This window comes from Ammodytes marinus (genome assembly GCF_949987685.1).
Source record: "Ammodytes marinus genome assembly, chromosome: 9".
Lineage (NCBI taxonomy): Eukaryota > Metazoa > Chordata > Actinopteri > Uranoscopiformes > Ammodytidae > Ammodytes > Ammodytes marinus.
In genome coordinates this window covers 16,474,296-16,494,735 of record NC_137213.1, presented here as the reverse complement: position 1 = coordinate 16,494,735, position 20,440 = coordinate 16,474,296, and the positions used below count along the sequence as shown (strand labels likewise).

The following is a 20,440-nucleotide window of genomic DNA, read 5'->3' as shown; positions in this document are numbered from 1 at the left end:
TCAGAACAATAGGAAATGAAAAAACTTATTTGTGTGAAAAGACTAACATTTCTTATGCTTGTTGTGTTTTGTAGCGACAACGAATTCGAGAACTAATCCTTAAGCAGCAGCAACAGAGGAGTGCTATTCGACAGGAGAGGGGCCCTCAGGAGCCTGCGGGCAACATAGCCCCAGGAACGCCACGACCCTGGCCTCATGAGGCTCCAGGGCAACAGGGGGACATGTTTAACCGGCCTCCTCCACCTTATCCTGGACAAGGACCCATGAGAGGGCCAATGAGGTTTCCTGGACCTTTTCCAGGCGATCAGCGTGTTCCTTTCCCTAATGATGGACAAATCCCCCGGGGCCAACATCCTGGAGATCCTAATTTGAGACATCTGGGACAAAGGTTTGTGTTTGGAATTCTTTTATAACAACTTTGTGTTTACGACATTCTGTAATTGGTAACACAGCACTGCAAAATTATATGAATGTCCTTCCTCTATTTATAGACTATATGCTTGTATCCTACTATAGGTTTGCATTTCCACCTGGGGTTCTAGGACCTCACGGGGCCCAAGAGTTCTTTCCCCGGGGGCAACACCATATGCAGGATGTCCCTCCTCAAATGAGACAGTCAATGTCTGTCGAAATGGCAAAAAGCATGGGAGGTAACCATATGGGGTTGCCCCAGCACTTCCCAACGCGTGGTATGCCAGTTCAGCAGCACAACATAATGGGCCAGCCTTTCATTGAGCTTCGACACAGAGTCGCAGAAAACAGGCCACGAATGCAATTTCCCCCAGGTGCCATGCAAGGAAACATGGATCCCAATTTGCACGGTCAGCGGCCACCAGGCTTTCAAGGAGCACCGGATTCCAGGTTCCCTTTTAATCAGGGGCTCAGGATGGTAGATCCCATGGCCAGCCAAACTGGCCATATACAGCTATCTGCCAGCATGGACAATCTTCATCAGCAAACACAATTGTCAGGAAACAATGCACTCAAACAATCTCCTTTGATGAGATCCATGAGCCAGCCTGCTTCCAGTGAGACCCAGAACATGGCAGCATCTATGATTCTGACTGCACCCCCTGGTGGGCAGACTGAAACCATGTCATTGGCCAGCAGTGAAGTTGTGGAAGAGAAACTGGATGCAGATGAATCGGCAGTCAAAGATCTGGAGGACGTGGAAGTGAAAGACTTGGTGGATGCTGACTTGGAGAACCTAAATTTGGACCCTGAGGACGGCAAAGACCTAGATCTAGAGACCAATGACCTACACCTTGATGACTTTCTAACATCTGGGAAATTTGACATAATTGCCTATACTGACCCTGACCTAGATGACATCAAGAAAGACATGTTTAATGAGGAACTGGATCTTAGCGATCCTATGGACGATCATGCTGAAATCGCAGACATCAACAGGACCACGAACACGGGAGCTGAGGCTTCATCCACTTCAGCATCTGCACTGGCAAAGTCAGAAGCCCCAGGTGAGCAGTCTTCAGCTGAAGTCAAGCTGGAAGCTCCTGGGAGTCAGGACTCTGCTTCTTTGGCACCGGGAAAGGAAATTAAAACAGAGTTTAAGGACTGCCAGAAACCTGAGGTTGTAGACCAGCAAGCCTCTGGAAACACTTTAACCTCAAATCAGCAGGGCGTGCTCTCTGACTCCACCCCAGTTCTGTCTAGCTTACTCATTAAGCAGCAGCCTGAGGAACAGTCATTAAATACAATCATTGAATCTGTCAATCAAGGAGGAAACCCTGCACATACCTCCACACTTACAATGAATCAAGTAATGTCTGACGCCACCACTGCAGGAGAAGCTTCTATGGCTGAGTTTAGGGAAGACCACCAGGGAGTGGACCAGAGTGGTCTGACCCAGGCCCAGCAGACAGCTCTAAACCAGGCATTGAGTCAGCACGGCCAACATCGTCCTCTTCTGCTAGAGGAGCAGCCGCTACTATTGCAGGACCTCCTAGACCAGGAGAGGCAGGAGCAACAGCAGCAGAGGCAGATGCAAGCCATGATACGACAGCGCTCCAGTGACTCCTTCTTCCCCAACATTGGTAAATTATTTAGGCTACCACATCTAGTTGTCAGATTAAGTTAATGTTTAGTTTTTCTGCAACCTTTTCTGAGAGTGCATTTTGTCATTAGCAGATTTTGATGCCATCACTGACCCCATCATGAAAGCTAAAATGGTTGCCCTGAAAGGCATCAATAAAGTCATGGTTCAGAACAACATGGGAATGACCCCAATGGTCATGAGCAGGTAAAAAGTTGACTTTGGAACTGCATGCACACATTTTCTTTCTTGAGCGATACATGTGTGTAATCCTGATAGTGAGACTGAATGTGATAGGTTTTTAGATTTTTAAACCAATGCTAAGTTCAACCATATAAACCAGCCACTAGGATATTGTTTTAATGATAAAAGATTCCCTTATAGTCATGCATGATATACATTCAAAGAAATTCAGTGCACTTTCTGAAGCGGTGCTCAAAATATATCGCACCCTTTACATTCACACACGTGCATCTCACCTATCTCACAACTACACAACAGTCAGAATGTGCATAGTGAATTGTAACAATTTCAAATATTAGTTGAATAACTAGCGTGTGCGTGTGTGTGTGTGTGTGTTTAATGACTAAATGTGGTATTGCTGTGTTATAGATTTCCTCCTGGTCCTGTACCGCCTTGTCCTGAAAGCGCACCCCTTCCTCCACAAGTAGTTGGCCAGGTAATTGAATCATTAATGTTTTCAAATTTTAATTGAAATCATATAATGAAAAATTGTTGTGGAGATGTATAACACTCTTGTAAACTTGCTTTCAGGATGGCAAATTGACACAAGTAGCAAGACCAAATCCCCCAAACTTTGGGCCAGGATTTGCCAGTAAGTGCTCAGAAAATGTACATGCATTTTCAACTTTTTAGGTCTGTCAGGCCTGGAAATTTTAAGATGTTTTTTTTTTCATGCTGTCAAGATTGCTAACAGGAGAGCCTTTTTCTTTTTTCAGACAATGCTCAGAGGGTTCAGTATGAGGAGTGGCTCCAGGAGACTCAGCAACTACTTCAAATGCAGCAGAAGTTTCTGGAAGAGAAGATTGGAGCTCACAGGAAGTCTAAGAAAGCCTTGTCTGCCAAACAGAGAACAGCTAAGAAGGCAGGGAGAGAGTTCCCAGAGGAGGACGCTGAGCAGCTCAAAAATGTCACAGAGCAGCAGGGTTTAGTGCAGAAACAACTGGAGCAGGTAAATATTTGGCCTGTCAAGCTCCACCACTGAATGTTCTCTCGGTCCTTCAATGCACAATGGCTAGCTAAAGCATTGCCCTGACTTTAATGTTTAAAGTAGGACTTGGCCCCACCAAAAGTAGATGCCCTCGTGAAAGCTTGCTATTAAGGACCGTGTTATGGACTGTGTTGGGCTGAAATTAGGTCTAACTGAATAACCAATGTAAATAACTTAAATGGTTGTTGTCTTGTTGAAGAGACGTTCTTTTGTAACATGTTTATTTGCAAAGACACATTGTATTGATTAGTCTAATTTAACAGACAATATGCATTTAAAGGTATACACTTCACTATTTCTTTCCAAGCAGACTTTAAAAAAATATTCCAAACAAACCTAAATAATTCAAAACACAAAGGCTTGTGTCTTGTGCTTCACCTGTCAACCTGCTTCGACTCCCTAATAAAGCAGTGCTGAAAAGAATGCTCTTGACTGATTGTGCTTTCAAACCCTAGCGTTGAAAGTTATTCAGTCGCAGTTTCAAATTCAAATCATTATATTTTTCTTGTAATTGTGATAAAAACTTTGCAAATATAACATTTCTTTGTAATGTGCATGGCATCACATTTTTTGTGTATGTTGTTTCAGATCCGCAAGCAGCAGAAGGAGCATGCTGAACTTATTGAGGAATACAGAGTGAAACAGCAGCAGAACAATATAACACCCATAATGCCTGGGATGCACCCGATGCCTGGCCCTGCTGCCATGGTCCCCAGTGGACCACCAATGGTGCAACCTCCTATGAACACAATGATGCAGATTCCACGTCATCCTGGCCCCCCAAATGCATCTCAGTGTATGCCCAACCCGCCACCTGGCTGGCATCCTAATGCCCCCATGCCTATGAGCGGACCCGGATTGCCAGCTATAATGCCAGCGCAGGTACAGGCACCTGTGGGAAATCCTGGGCAACCTCATCAGATGCCAATGGCTAATGTACCTCCACACTCCCAAATGCCTGTGGATCCTCAGGCAACCCCAGCTCCTCCAGGAGGTGGTAAACCCATGCAGTCAGGTGCTGGTTTGAAGTTTGACGACAACAACCCATTCAGCGAAGGCTTCCAGGAGCGGGAAAGAAGGGAGAGGCTTCGGGAGCAGCAGGAGAGACAGCGGGTGCAGCTGATGCAGGAAGTGGAACGGCAGAGAGCCCTGAAACACCGTATGGAAATGGAGCAGCAAGGGATGATGGGACCGGACGGGAACATGGTCCAACTCACACAGATGCCATTTTTTAACGCTGAGCTGCCACAGGACTTCATGCAGCCTCAGAGAGCTCCTCTGCAGCAACAACAACAACTTGGACAAATGTTCCCCCAGCAGCAGGGCATGCAGCCTGGTATGGGCTCACCACCTGGGACTTATATGCATGGTGAGAGGAGGGCCATAATGGGTAATGGAATGATGCCCCGTGAGATGGGACCTGGTTTTGGGCCTGATAATCTTGCCCTACAAGTACCCAACTTTTCCCAGGGTCCACCCAGACCTCGTCAGTTCAGTGGGCCAGGGATGATGCTTCAGATGCCAGGTGAGGGTCCCCCATTCGGAGGAGATGGAGCTACACCTCTACCATCAAACTTTCCTGGCTCAGGTCAGTCTCTAATCCAACTCTACTCAAACATCATCCCAGACGAGAAAGGGAAAAAGAAGAGGAACCGCAAGAAGAAGAAAGATGATGATGCCGATTCAGTGAAGACACCTTCAACTCCACACTCGGACCTAACAGCCCCTCTCACACCCTGTGTCTCAGACACCTCCTCAACCCCAACCAGAAACCCCCATCTCTTTGGTGACCAGGACTTGTCAAGGTCCCCCTTACTGGGATCTTCCACCCCCAGTCACTCAGAGCTAGAGAGGCAGCTTTCTGGAGGCCACTCCGGACAACCTGGTCTCTCATTAGAGGCGGCAAGAGCCCAGGCTCAGGAACATGACAGGATCCTTAACAACATAAAACTGGAGCAGACAGATGCCAGCGAGTGTCATATGCCACGAGAAGGGCCTATCGGCTCAGAAATGAGCTCTGTGAAGGAAGAGGGTGTTGGGCAAAGTCCAAACAAGGGGGAGGCGGGCAATGAACTACTGAAACACCTTCTAAAGAACAAGAGTACACCTCCACATGGATTGTCCCAACAGAGGTCAGAGGAGGAGCCTGCAGACTGCAAGTCCCTGCTGAGGCAAAGCTCCATGGACAGCAATGGGGTCAGTCCTTGTGTTTGTCACACAGTAATGTAGTGAGTCATAGACTGGCTAAATTGTTCATATGGGAGGTGCGTCACAGTTAGATTGCTATGAGTCATAGCCGTCAGTCTTTGAATGAGTCATAATTGTGTTTTTGAAAAAAACATCCAACTTCAACACCATAATGCTGCTCAAGCAATTTTAAGTTAGTTGTTGTTCATGCCTTTTTTTGCAACATCTTTTTCTCGTCTGCAGGCATACTCCGATGGTACCGCAGACTTTCTTGGACCTCTGCTCCCCGAACAAGAGAAAAAGAAAGGGAGGAATAAGAGGGCTCCAAAAGGAGGGGAGAAACCTGCCTCTCGCTACAAGAAGAGAAAGAAGGATGGCGATGAGAGGCAACTGATGCACTCTGACACTGTAATGACCCAAATCAAACAAGTAAGATTGATTTTACCATCCGCATCACCTTTTAATAACATTGGTTGGAGCTGCACGTTTGTGGGAAGTGGAACAAAAGATGGTAGAAAGACTATGGCTTGAAATTCAAATATTTAATCTGGAATTTTACAGCATTAATTTCTGCCAGAATAGACAATTGTCTCCACCAAGTGCACAGACACTTGCTTCACATATCGTAAACAAATTACTGTAATTAGACAGTTCCACACACTGGTATTAGAATCTGTTATTATTCAGATGAGTTGAAGGAGATTCATGATTATATTGCAGGTCCGTTATTGACTTAGTTTAAGTGCTTTTAACTTTATGAATCTGACTTACTCATTAGATATGTAGTTCACCACGTAGTATGCTAGTATAAAATAAAATTAGCTAAAAGGGAAATCCTTGTTCAGACTGACTTAGTGCTAGAATAGCCTTAGTATTGGACAGTGAACAGTTTGATGCTGCGCCCGTTTACCTGCGTTGTTTTGTGGTCTAAAGGGGGGTAGTTAACTTCCAACAGAGATTATACTTGATTTATTTAATATTCATTCCAAACAATATTCTCTTTCTTTTTTTATCTACGATTTTTTTTCAGTAAAACAACTTGAGATATTGGAAAAAAAACAAAAACTTCTGCTGCTGATCATTCAAACAAGGCAATAATGACACGTCGCACAGAGAAGCTGTTATGTTATTTATCATTCCCTTTCAAGATTACTGCTGCTGGTTATGCTAGGTTTATCTTAAAAAGACCAAATGCAATTTTTTGTCTTTTCGTTTTATTATTTATATACTTTGTATTATTTTGTTTGGTGTGTGTGCTTGAACATCCATTGCACTCATATTCTTTTTCTTGCCCTGTGCCTGTTTTTCTCTCCCGACACAGCAGCTCTCCCTGCTGCCCCTCATGGAGCCACTGATTAGCATCAACTTTGCCCATTTCGCTCCCTATGGAAGCGGCCAGCTCAATGGAGAGAACCTCTTGGCCGGGACCTTTGGCAGTGCCACACTAGATGGAGTCTCTGACTATTACTCCCAACTGGCCTACAAAGTGAGATCTGCTTGCTTTACTAAATTGCAACTGGGTAAACAGAGTAATGTGTGTGTTAGTGTGTCTGCAGCATGGTGTGCTCACATTGCATTGATTCTGATTCCCACAGCAGAGTAACCTGAGCAATCCACCAACACCACCAGCATCTCTGCCTCCCACCCCACCACCTGTGAACCGACAGAAAATGATCAATGGATTTGCCACGACAGAGGAGCTGGCCAGCAAAGCTGCTGCCATGGGTAAGAATTCACATTACTTCCCTACTATATTACACTGAAAAATTACAGAGATGATATTGAATATTTCCATCATTATAGGCGAGCAAGGTATGTACATTCGTAATGACATTGTGCCTTTTTTCATACAGTGTCCAAAGGCCTGGTCCCAAAGCCACTACATGTTCCGTTTAGGACTGAGGAAGACCTATTAGCCCGGGCCATTGCTCAGGGACCCAAAACTGTTGATGTTCCAGCCTCCCTCCCCACCCCTCCTCACAACAACCAGGAGGAGCTTAGGTAATGGATAAAAAACAGTAATTACTTCAAACTGCCTCTAGGAGGGCTACTGCACTATTAACAGTTGGCATAACATTTGTTAGTGTTCTTTACTCATGTGATCACGAGAATGGCCTTGGGCTGCATGGTCTTGACGGATATATCTTTCTTCTCATAAAATTATAACAGTAACAGAGGACAGGAGTCTTGCAAGGACAGGGACACACCAGACAGTTTTATTCCCTCCTCATCCCCTGAGAGCGTTGTTGGCATGGAGATCAGCCGCTACCCAGACCTTTCAGTGGTGAAGGAAGAGCCATGGTCCCCCTGTCTGTCCCCTGTTTTCCCCATGCTTCCTGCACCTGATGGGAAAGGTAAACAAACTTCGACAATAATCAACCAAATAAAAAAATGTAGTCCTTTGACTTCAGTCCTAATTAATTGGATGTTTTTAGTGCGTGCAATTTGAAAACCCAACTTCAGCATGCTCTTAACAAGATGGAAACTATTTGTCCTACTTTTTATTCTCCAGGGTCAGAAATCAAACTGCAGGATATCAAAACGGAGCCTTTTGCCATGTTCTTCGGCGCCCCCCTTGGCCACATGCCTAATGATTCCAAACAAGGGCTGGTATCTGTAGCTATCACGCTAAGACCAGCTGCAGCAGAGGTACGAACGCTTCAATTTACAGTGGTGTATCAGAAAATAAGCATTAATATAATTTTTACATTTAGTAGTCAATCAAACGTGGGCCAAGAATGCTGTTAAAATATTTACCTTAAAATTCAACATGAGAAAAATATATAAGAGAAAACAATTTGTTGATATATGTTTTTTTAATTGTTTCCTTTCCAGAACATCACAGGTGTTGTGGCTGCCATTTCAGATCTACTGTGTGTGAAGATCCCCAGTAGCTACGAGGTCAGCAGCACCCCAGACAGGGGGCCCATGTCTATACTCGGTGGCCCAAGGGTGGGACCCCATGGCATGGAGCCTCGGCCTCCCATGCTCTTCCACCGACAAGGAGAAAACGGAGGGCTTCCCGGACGGCCTGGGCAAATGACAAGGCCCAGCGGAGGACAGGGGATGATGCAACAACAGCAGGCACATCATTTCCGTTTCCATCCCAACAGCCCAGGTGAGGGAATACAACTAAATTAAACAAGAGCTTCTTCAATTCCCCCAAGTACTGTAACACAGTCTTTAATTGAAATGTCATGTCTGATTTAAACTACACATAATGTCTTTGTGTGAAGCGCAAAGCAGCAATTCAATCTTAATATGCCATTGTTTATCCTTACACATCCACAGGAGCAGTTACACTGCGTTCCAAATTATAAAATGAGATTTTCCCAGATTTTCCAAAATAGTCGATGAAAATCACAGTCAGTATAATTTTCAAGTCATCAACCGTTAGAGCAGTGCTTCTCAAATGGTGAGTTGTCGGGGGGGGGGGGGGGGGGGGCTGCCTTGATATCCAACTGACAAAAAAAAATAAAAAATTGTTTTATTTTTAAGTGCTAGCAAGCGTGATGTGTGCTTGTGTATGGTCATATCCGCGCGAAAGGCCGCGATTTGCAGTAAGTAAATGTCCACATGTGTCTCTGTAGGCTATTTAAAAATAAATCAAGCAAGTAGACTAATAATAACATTAATGAATTATTGGTTATCGCATCACAGAAGGCCTATTGGCCTATAATAATAAAAAAAAACACCACCTTAACTATGTTTACAGTTTAAAAATGTTTTGAATGAAATGCAAACCTCAGTGAATCATTTGCTCTTGTTTCTCTGTCCTGAGATTCACACAGACTGAGCAGTCTTGTTTAAATGTTACAAATTGAGCTAATAAACTGAACTTTGAATTTTTTTGCTGCAAAAGTTATCTCAGCTAATTTGTTATCCAATTTGATAATAAGGTGATTGTATGCAGAATGCTCGTGCCAGAAACTCAGTGGTTTTGTATAGATAAATAAATAAATATTAGCAGTTTCTCAACAGTATTTCAATTTAGGGGGGGGCGCAAAAAAATGTCTGTCCCCTAGGGGGGGGGCATGACAGAAAATAATTGAGAACCACTGTGTTAAAGTATATTTCAAATTTTATTGAACAAACCTAAAAAAAAAACGTTTTCAAAAATAAAAAACTCAAAATGCACTGTTCCAAATTATTATGCACAACAGAGTTTCAAAACATTGTATAGGTTGTAAACAACTAAAAACGGTAATTTGTTGAATTTGCAGAATGTGGAGGTCATATTTAGTGAAATAAAAAGCTATTTCAATCAAAAACATCTTAACATTTTAGCAGCTGCTCTCCTATTCAGATGAATTTGTCTGGCAGAAACCTTCCTCATATTACCTTTATCCGAACAAACTTGTCTGTGCTCTGAATCAACCACAAATCTCTTCACAGTATGATGATCACACTTAAGTTTTCGTGAAATATCTAATTTTCATACCTTGTCCAAGGTATTGCGAATTTGACGCTTTTAGGCAGCAGAGAGATCCTTTTTCTTTCCCATATTGCTTGAAACCTGTGGCCTGCTTAATAATGTGGAACGTCCTTGTTAAGTAGATTTCCTTTGATTGGGCTTACTTGGCAAACCGATTAGCACAGGTGTCTGAGATTGATTTCAATGATCCAAAGCGCCCTGAGACACAATACCATCCATGAGTTTAAATTAAATACAAAAAATTAAATGTTTATGACACTTAATTCCAATTTCCATAATAATTTGGAACACAGTGTATATATCTTAACACTGTTTGCAAACTGCCATTTTGTCTTGCATAACATTATTATTCTGGGGCTGACAGCAGCGTAAAGGCCAGGTGCTGACAGGCATCCATTTTGATTTTGGGGACTTTCCCAGCTAATGAAATATACCCTGCGTTCCGAATCGCATACTCTTTCTTTTTTCTATTCTACATAATACATCCGACGATAAAAATAATCTAGATAGGATGCAGTAGGCATACTATTGGGACATACTTTTACTCTTTTATTTCATCATAACATTGCCTCTTGCTTTTATATCTGGCGCATCCCCGTTTGTTTTCATATGGAGGCTTCGTCGATGTGACGTCACTTCACGTGCGCACCGGATTGTGGGTCAGAATCGCCTAAATAGGATGCAGTTTTCAACACTAACAATCTTGGCCGGATGAAGTAGGGAATCTGGGTACTTCTAACCATCCTAAATCTGGCCTCAAGAATCGGCACATCCTAAATCTTTTTTCTACATACTATATAGTACAAAATATGCCATTCAAACGCAGGGCGAGTTAAGGATTTTTGTTTAGAACGCTGGCATACATATTTCTGCTTATTGCTGTCGAAAACATTAGAAACTTGCCTAATAATTTGTTAGCACAGACACATTTGGATAAGAGAGGGCATATTTCACCAAGAGTCGAAGGGTAGGCACAGTTGCTTCCATGGTCTAGTTGAATTTATTTGTGACTTATGCAATAGGGTCTTTTTTTCCTGATCTAATATTTATTTGTTAACTTCTATCAAGCATCAAGTTCACCTTCACAAAATGTGTTTTGAAATGGATATCATTTTTAAAAACATAATTTGTATTACTTCAGGTGCAGCTCGTGGACCTGACCAGAAGACTCCTGCTAGCCCGGGATGTAAACCTCAGTGGTGTTGCAACTGCAAGGTGGTTGTTCTGGGAAACGGAGTGCAGAAATCCATCATAGATCTTCCTGCACACATGAAGGTACTGAATTAATTAGGTTTAAAACTACTGGATGGCAGCAGGGTGGTATATTAAAGCAGACAGACTAGGTTTCACCTGCATAAAGTACAACAACTTTTACATATACAGATACCACTTCATGAAACGTCTTCTCTCCAACTTGTATGATTGATTCTCCAGTGCGGGGTCTAGAAAGTCCATGACTGTATGCCCAGAACATACTTTGGTGGATATACTAACTATTTCAGCTTGAAGGGCTGAATGTGCACAAGCACACACAGAGCGCCACAGTAATACTTCATATATCCTCTTGATTATGTAAATCCTGTCTGCTTGAGTTTAATAAATTTTGGATCAATTAGTGGGTTAAACGGCATACCCTATACCCGACTTCAGCCTTAAGAGAATTTAGTTTTTTTAAATATTCTATGTTTTTGTTGTTTATTTCATAGCTTCTTTTAGCGTCAGTTGAGCTTAATAAGCAGTTCTCATTGGTCAGGCTTTGATTTAACACGTGATTCTTTATTCAGACTGTTAAAACTGCTGTGTTCTCTCTTTAGGAATCTGAATGCCGTTTGAAATCTGAAGAAGTCCTGGTTTTCTGCAGCCACAGCTGCTTCCTTCTCTACTGTGCCTCACCTCCCCTGCAATCCAGATCTACTTTACAAACAACTAAGGTGTGTAGCGCTGTAAACACATGCAGAAACACAACAGTGAGCCTAAATCATATTCAGTCATCAGTTATGACTGTTGTCTTTACCCTGGACTAGGGTTGTACACGTGTAACCGGTTAGTAAATCATAACCGCTTCGGAAAAATCAATAAACAACATTCTTTATTTTTTTATTTCATTATGTTCGGGAGAGACACATTCATTCATTTAACATACGAAATAACACAAACTATTTGACAATGACGTCACGGTTAACCGTGTACCGTGACATTTTTGTAAACGTTCACACCCCAACCCTGGACGTCATTTCTCTTGCCTAACTTTTTCAGGAATCATCGTCCCTTCTCCCTGTGTCCGAGGAAACTGAGAGCCTTTTCAAAATTCAGCACCAGTACAGTAACAACATGTCATCGCTGGATGTCCATTGCTTGGCCCAGCTTCAGCCCAAGCAGTCCCCCCCATCCACTCCTCCAATCCCCTTCCCTACAGCAGGCGAGACATCCAAGACTGAGATCAAGTCTGATGCCATCAAAGTGACAGTGAAGCTGAAGGCCCGGCAAAGGTCCCATGACGGCTGGCACCAAGGCAAAAGGCCGAAAGGTCTTCGTTGGAGAAAGTGGACTGTCCAGATAGTGGTGCCAAGAGGGAATTCCCAACTCCCAGATGAGGATAAAATCGATGAGCTCCTAAAGAAACTAGGAGCTTCTTTGCGACCTCCTGCCTTACTCCGGGATCAGAGGCGTTGCTGTTTCTGCCACCAGTTTGGAGATGGGATCACTGATGGCCCTGCTAGGCTTCTCAATATAGATCTTGACGTATGGGTTCACCTGAACTGTGCCCTGTGGTCGACTGAGGTGTATGAGACGCAGGCGGGCGCCCTCATCAACGTGGAGCTTGCGTTGCGTCGTGGCCAAACGGTACGATGCGCCTACTGCCAGCAGACTGGAGCCACTAGCGGCTGCCACCGCCTACGGTGTACCAATGTCTACCATTTCACCTGTGCTCTGCAAGCTCAGTGCACATTCTTCAAGGACAAGACCATGCTATGTCATGCCCACAGGCCCCGGGGAACAGCTGGACAAGCACTGGAGCACGAGCTGCGTTGCTTTGCCGTCTTCCGACGTGTCTACGTCCAAAGAGATGAAGTGCGTCAGATTGCCACTGCTGTGCGGCAGCCCGAGTTGGGTTATACCTTTCGAGTCGGCAGCCTGGTGTTGCATGCAATGGGCCAACTAACCCCTCTACAAATGGCTGCCTTCCATTCCTCAACATCCATCCATCCAGTAGGCTATGAGGCGTGCCGCATTTACTGGAGCATGCGCCATGGCAACCACCGTTGTCGCTATGTCTGTACAGTTGAGGAGAGAGAGGGACTGCCAGAGTTTACCATCAGAGTCATTGAACAGGGCTACCAAGACCTGGTCCTGACTGATGCCTCTGCTAAAGGTGTGTCCTAATTATTCACTTTACACTTTACAGGAATAATATTTTCCAAAAAGAGTTTCTAACTATCATGTTTGTTTGTTTCCCTGGAATCAGGAGTGTGGGATAAGGTTCTGGGTCCTGTTGCAGAGAAAAGAAGTGAAACAGGCACTTTACAGCTCTTCCCTGTTTACCTGAAAGGAGAGGACTTGTTTGGACTCACAGTCCCTGCAGTCACCAAGATCTCTGAATCGGTAGGTAGACTGTTTGTGTTTGTTACTCAGGTTAAAGAATGTGATAAGGGCTTCATGATAAAACCCCCTTTTTAATCATTTTCACATAGCTCCCGGGAGTGGAGGCTTGTGACAGGTACTCATTCCGTTACGGACGCAACCCTTTTGTGGAGTTACCTCTCGTGTTCAATCCAGCTGGCAGCGCCCGCGCCCAGCCACGAGCCAACTCTCCCTACACTTCTATGGTGATAAGGTAACTTTGAGTTAAGCTGACATGAATTATGTTTTTGGGCATATTTATATTTTATTTATAACACATTATTTAATTTGGATTGTTTTTATTACATTATTACTTCTCCCTCTCAACATAAAGGCCACAACCACAGGCTGTATCCAGCAGCAGTGCCAGGTCTAACCAGAATGTGGCACAAGGAGAAGGTGGCGCCCCCCATAGCAAGCCTCCAGTAGTGCACCCCAGGTCTTCTCAGTACCGCTGGATGAAGAGTGAGTGGAGAGCCAATGTCTATCTGGGCCGCTCCCGCATCCAGGTCAGTGTTGATTATACAGTTAGTAAATGTATCTCTCCGTTTTGACAGAGTAAGGGTTCATGCTCTTGGATTCTGATTGCTCTGGACACAATTAATACCTACTGTTGTAATGTATTCACAGGGCCTGGGGCTGTTTGCTGCCAAAGACATGGAAAAACACACTATGGTGATTGAGTACAATGGAACCATCCTTCGAAATGAGGTTGCTATCAGGAAGGAGAAGATCTATAAATCTCAGGTATTTTTTTTTTTTTATCGTTTTCGAGCTGAAATTTATTTTGTCTTAAGTAACTTCTGCCAAAACAATCGGCAATTAAATCCTCCTCTCTCCCTGACAGAACCGAGCAGTGTTCATGTTCCGCATCGACAGCGAACACGTTGTTGATGCCACTCGAACTGGAGGGCTTGCAAGGTACGATGGGATTCCATTGTTTTTTTTGTTGTTTTTTTAAACATTTGATAAGAAAATAACACATTTGATTTTGTCACCTCTTTTCAATGTATTCATTTATTTTAAAAGAAATTGTGAAATGTAAAATGTGTTCATAATGAGCTTTGAGAATGTGTGTATCTGAATTTTTGGAACAACATCATTCAATTTAACATTAGTCAAATTGTCTTTAAGCCAATTAGGAAAAACACTGTCTCAGGCCTTTTTTAGATCTGAATGTCTGAACCGGGTCCTAACTGAGGTTAGCGTTTTTTTGTTAAATTGTATACTTGATCTGGTTAGTTTAGGTTTCACATGGAGTGCACTTAATAACTGTACATGACTTACCTATGTCCTGGCTTCATTACGTATGTGAGTTGAGTCTCCCTATAATTTGAATAGATAGTTTTTTAGACAGGCCTGCGTATGACAACCAAGCCCCAACCACATCGAGTTCTACCAGCATCCAATGAGGGAGTGACAAAAAATGTACTTCACCGAGTGGCCACTAAGAGGTGGTACCAAAACAGAGCCATTTCTCATTGACTACCTTGTTAAATAGGCCGTTTTCACAGCATTATTAAACCTATTTACGGCCTGGTCCAAAAAACAATTAATGGCGCTTTTCCACCGCACATTTAGCTCTACTCGACTCAACTCGACTTAACTCAACTTTGTTTGGTAGCAGCACGGATCGTTTTCCACCGCAAATAGTACCTCCTGAACGTGTGCGGGGTCGTCATACAAAGGGGCAGAAAGCCTACTCCTTTTACTGAACCAACCACCATAATACAGATGGAAAATGTTTAAGAAATACCCCCCTTGTATCTGTTTGCTAATAGAAGTAGAAGAATATTGCGACGGGCCATTAAACGGGAGGATTGGTGTTCCTCAATATTTTATTGAGGTAATCAGTGTAGTCCGAGGCTTGTAATGTAATCGCTCGCTATCATTTCTGTCCGTGCTGGCTACTATAGGCTAGCTGCTAGCTGCCCTACATGTCTCCTCTGTCGTGTACAGTATGTTTAAAGTAACATTCCCAATAACCAACACAACTGGGTGAGCTTAGCGAATATATGGACATTTCATTAAGTTTTCTTAGGATCTGTGACGCACTTGAAAAGTCCCGGAGAGTTTGGGAGAATATACAACAGAATGAAGCCGGTAGTCTCTGGCCAATCAGTGGCCGGCAGTCTGCCGACGTCACCTTTTAGCATCGGCTCAGCTCGCTTGGAACCTAGAGCGAGGCGATACCAAAAAAACAGCCGCTACATGGGGCCAGGTTCCATTTGACAAAACTGAGGGGGTGAATCTTTTTGGATTACGCTAGTTTCTAAACTATTGGAGGTTAAAATGTACGAATAATTGGGGGTGCGGCCTCTTGAGTGACAGCTAGCCGCCCGCTGACCCTCAATTCGCCTCGGAGGTATACGTTGGCTAGATGGGCGTATTTCTCTCCCCCCAACGTCATATCAATGCCCTTTTTCGGTAAGAGGAAATGAGGCGGAGTAAAAATCTGACAAGATGGCGACGTGCATAGGCCAGGACGATTGGATGCAGTTGAATTACCTGAGGCCAGCCCGGATGCTACATCCATTTTATATACTATCTATGATGACAACACATGTTTAAACATTTGGGCTTCCGTCCCCCATTTTGCTTTCTTTGCTCATTTTGTGTCTGCGTTTTTTCCATTTTCCAGTTCTGACAGTAGCCTGCCAGAACTTACTGTAATTGCGCTAAAGTCAGAACCATCCCAAAAAAAAACTTAACACTAGAAACAAGCAATTTGATCCAAACTAAGACTATTTTATTTTGTCACGTCAAGGTTCGGTTTAATTTGGTATGATATGAATGAAATCTGTTTTAATTTTTGTTTTGTTTTCCAGATATATCAACCACTCTTGTTCTTCTAACTGCGTTGCCGAGGTGGTCACATTTGAAAGGGGTTACAAAATCATCATCAGCTGCATTCGCAGGATTGAAAAAGGAGAGGAGGTGAATATCTTTTGCAGAGCAAATTACATCTTATGATGACACAAATACAGACCATTTTTTCCCAGTACCTCAAGCATTTTTCAGTCCTTAGATTTAGTGAGAAGGTAATTCTCTCCATACATTGAAGGTTAGTAACCAAATTTCTCTATCAGACTATGTTGGAGGATTGGCCTGCAACCATTTTCGTGTTACAGCTTTCTTGCTGGCAGTTGGTAAAATTATTAATAAATATTTATCCTGCACCAACAAGTTGGCTGCGATATTGACCAGATAAATTGTACAAAAATAACAATTAATTCCATCCCCAAAAATGTTCTTAATTGGACATTGTATTCTCTGCCAGTATGGTTGGATGTGATTAGACTTCTTACTTATACAGTTGCATGAATGTGTGAGTTTAAAAGTTCCACTGTGATGCTCACACTTATGTTTTCTTCCCTGTTTTACAGCTGTGCTTCGACTACCAGTTTGACACTGTGGATGGTCAGCCCAAGACTGCCTGCCACTGTGGAGCTCCTGAATGCAGGAAGTGGATTAACTGAAGAAAACAAAAAATCGACAAATCAAAAATGCATTCCTTGCTATAGTGTGTGAATGCTGCGATTCTCTGAGAAGAGAGGGAAAAAAGGCATCACACTAAAGTCATTTTACGAATGAGCAAAAGACCCAAACCCTCTAGGAAGAGATGAATGAATTTAAGCTTTGGTTGATCACGATCATGGAAAACAAATGGGTGGAGGAGGGGAAAGGTAAGACAGTAGCAGGATTTGACTTGTGCCATATGTGAGAGGCTCTGTTGTATGAGATGCCTCCATCTGTCTGTATGTGTGTTTGGTGTACATGGGGTGCGGAATCCACCAGCGAATGAGAAAGCACTGTGCAGGGTGCGGCCTTATTGCTTACTAAGGGCAGGCCCTTTTATTTCATACTGTTAATGTATACCGTATGACTAAATGTAGACATCACTGAATGAGGAATGTACAGCAATGAATACTGCGAAGGGAATATTAACTTGCACTAAAAATAAGAAAAAAAAGAAAAAAAAACACGCGAAACTTTTAAAAATACTTGATTCCATGAGTCAGTTTTATCATAGGTCTCCGTCATGTGATTTGTGTGGAATTCGAGAGGTTTTGTATTTATTACTGAGTGAATGAATTTTATTCTCAAAATGATGAGATTGCGTTAAAGAAGGCTATTGTTTCTGAAGACTGAGAAAGACATGCTGTTACTTTTTTGTATAAATGTACATAAAGAAAACTATAGGAATAACCGACCAAATACTACCTTAACCTTCTTGATGTTTGGGTGTTTTTAAATTGTTTTTTTGTTCTGTTTGTCATTGAAATTTATTTAAGATGGACGTTATTTCAGTTTTGAGAGTATATATTATGATTATTCTGTACAGAATTTGTAATATAACCACAATAATTCACAAAGTATTTTTGTTGTATTAAAAGTAAGGTATTGTAGCTTAGTGTTTTGTGACTTACACATACTTTGACCACTCAAAAAAGAAATATTTTTGTTGACTAACGTAACGAGTTATCGGTTACAGAATTTAAAAAACAAAGAGACTCTTCAAATAGTGAGAGATCAGTGTGATCTGTTTGCTGTTAATCAGGTTTGATTTTAAAAGAACTGTGAATTAGGTTTTGAAACTCAAAAAAACTACTTTTTAACTTTTTAACACAACTAGGAACACCGATATGTATTTACCTGTGTTTTTGTTTTTACATCGCTTTTAAAATAAGGTGCAAACGTCTAATCATGTTGCGAGTTAGACGAAGCAGTGTGTGACAGAAATCGTACGGGGAACTCTTATTTGGAACCGTTTGGACAGATATGGCATTCTCCTTAATCACAGATATTTCTTATACTGACACTTCACAAGTCACATGCTTAGAAAACGGAAAAGGTTTTTGCGTGCACAATTTCAAGTTGACTGTAAAATTTTGGAGACAGTCCTAGAACTTGTAATGTATATGGCATGTATTTTTTTAACTTTCCGAAGACTCAATTGTATATATTTTCTCAATGAATGGTTGTAACAAAATTGTTTCTTGGATATTTTTCTTCTGTTGTATGATATTACATCATCCTGCCAGTGTGTTTGTGCTACATTTTCTTGGTCTCGTAGTCAGATTTTTTTTTCTTTTGTTTCTTTTTTTTTCTTTTTTTTGGAAAATGCCTTTTGAAGTGTACAGAGTATGAGGTTTGGAGTTTGTGGAGTTGAATTTAGAAACATTTACAAAAATAAACTATTTTACATGTTAGCAGGTTGTTTTGTTTGTGTGTGTGTGTGTGTGGTATATCAATTTGTAATGCATATGAATACATTTAGCCATACATTATGTGCTTAAAGTTTAGACTTTCAGCGTTAATTTGAGGATATTTACATCCAAATCAGGTTAGCGGGGTAGGAATTAGGCAACAACAACGTTGTTCCCCCTTTTTTAATGGAACTAAAAGTAGTTGGACAAAGCAAAATACTTATAAATAGGTAAGGCTACATTAACACTGCATTGGGATAATTATTTTTACTAATGGGCACATTAGGTTATTCCAGCCACGAGAGACCACGCATATGCCAAACTCTTAAATTTACCGGCTACATTTGAGAGACTTGATGCAAAAATTCCACACCGAAACAAAAGATGCAAAAGGAAGATCTTGCACTACTACCTAAACCAGGGGTGCCCACTAGGTCGATCGCGAGGATAGTGTGGGTCATTGCGTGGCATTCTTAAAATAAAATATATATATATATATATATTTTTTTTTTAACTATGAATGAGCCTGACATTCGGTGGAGGGAGAGAGGACACCACTTTCTATTTTGACATACAGTACATATCAGTTTGTTAGCCAGTGAGCTAACCAAAGCTAATCCAAGTCAAGGAAGTGGAGAGGCTTCTGCACTGTGACAAATTCTACTATGTAAAATACAGCCAGAGAGAGGAAGACTGTTCAGACAAACAGACCACCACATATTCTAGTGGGACAGAAGTGATCATTGAGAAGGATTTTTTTTGTATGACTATAATTCTGCCTTTAAGATCAACCTATATGCATTTGTGTATATTTATTGCTCTTTTAAATTAGAATTGCTTAAGCCTTCCTAGCCTAATACATAACATCACCACCAACAAAAAAATGTATAACAATTATGATACAGTATCGGTATCGACCGATATCCAAAACCCGGATATCGGAATCGGATCGGAACTAAAAATAGTGGATCGGTGCATCCCTAGGTTCATGCAGTTATGCAAGGTACACCAACTTATATTGTACATTAATTTTCAATATGTTTAAATAAATATGTACAGGCTTGTTTGGTTTGCGGTGCAGAACTTTCACTTTTACTTAAGAAGTATTTTATTTATTGGAGACTTTGGTTGTATGCAGCAGTTTTTTTCTTTTCTATACTGGAAAATACCTTTAGGCTGCAATTCTGCACACATTTTCCCTCTTAACTGAGAACCGTACTGCGTACAGAACAGAACCGTGACTTAAAAACCGAGGTACGTACCGAACCGTGACTTTTGACCCCTAATAGTAGGTGGTAGCTCACTTTGACTTGGTCATTTTCACAAGCTGAAAAACAGTGGGCACCCCGATCACAATCTAGGCTGCATTTAACAGGCTACAAGGTGGCCCCTTATGTCCTTATGCCAATTAGTCAATCTGTCCAATATTAATAAGGATTATGTATTTAAATCACATGCATATTCTGCAGTAGATGTATTGTAGCCCAGGCTAATAATTATTTTTTCATATCATTCTTCTTGACCAAAGCAGTTAAAAGTCTGAGTCGTACTGACCTCTGTTGGTGGAGCGTCAGTGTAGGCTAGGTTACAGTAGGCTACACTGATGACTGCCTGCCCGGTGTTGTGTCGAATTTAGCTATCCCTTCGAAATAGTACTCCTGACTGTGTCACCATACGAGGAAACGATCTTGGGAGGGAATTGG

General features: G+C 42.2%; 1 protein-coding gene across 4 annotated transcripts in view; it reads left to right on the top strand.

The window, feature by feature from the left end:
• The window catches only part of kmt2cb (lysine (K)-specific methyltransferase 2Cb), an 87,757-nt gene extending 69,062 nt beyond the window's left edge, over window positions 1-18,695 (top strand). For 2 of the 4 annotated variants that reach the window (XM_080034677.1, XM_080034674.1), the window contains exons 37-60: window positions 75-388; window positions 517-2,054; window positions 2,146-2,260; window positions 2,666-2,732; window positions 2,828-2,888; window positions 3,013-3,245; window positions 3,873-5,480; window positions 5,715-5,900; window positions 6,793-6,957; window positions 7,067-7,196; window positions 7,325-7,472; window positions 7,641-7,825; window positions 7,984-8,120; window positions 8,307-8,589; window positions 11,048-11,181; window positions 11,721-11,837; window positions 12,163-13,279; window positions 13,373-13,509; window positions 13,599-13,741; window positions 13,862-14,036; window positions 14,158-14,274; window positions 14,375-14,448; window positions 16,356-16,464; window positions 16,914-18,695. In XM_080034677.1, the coding sequence (XP_079890803.1) occupies window positions 75-388; window positions 517-2,054; window positions 2,146-2,260; window positions 2,666-2,732; window positions 2,828-2,888; window positions 3,013-3,245; window positions 3,873-5,480; window positions 5,715-5,900; window positions 6,793-6,957; window positions 7,067-7,196; window positions 7,325-7,472; window positions 7,641-7,825; window positions 7,984-8,120; window positions 8,307-8,589; window positions 11,048-11,181; window positions 11,721-11,837; window positions 12,163-13,279; window positions 13,373-13,509; window positions 13,599-13,741; window positions 13,862-14,036; window positions 14,158-14,274; window positions 14,375-14,448; window positions 16,356-16,464; window positions 16,914-17,006 (7,386 nt within the window). In that variant the 3' untranslated portion in view covers window positions 17,007-18,695. The remainder of the gene's footprint in view (window positions 1-74; window positions 389-516; window positions 2,055-2,145; window positions 2,261-2,665; window positions 2,733-2,827; window positions 2,889-3,012; window positions 3,246-3,872; window positions 5,481-5,714; window positions 5,901-6,792; window positions 6,958-7,066; window positions 7,197-7,324; window positions 7,473-7,640; window positions 7,826-7,983; window positions 8,121-8,306; window positions 8,590-11,047; window positions 11,182-11,720; window positions 11,838-12,162; window positions 13,280-13,372; window positions 13,510-13,598; window positions 13,742-13,861; window positions 14,037-14,157; window positions 14,275-14,374; window positions 14,449-16,355; window positions 16,465-16,913) is intronic. The other 2 variants (XM_080034675.1, XM_080034676.1) reach the window with 2 other exon arrangements.
• The last annotated feature ends 1,745 nt before the right edge of the window (window positions 18,696-20,440 follow it).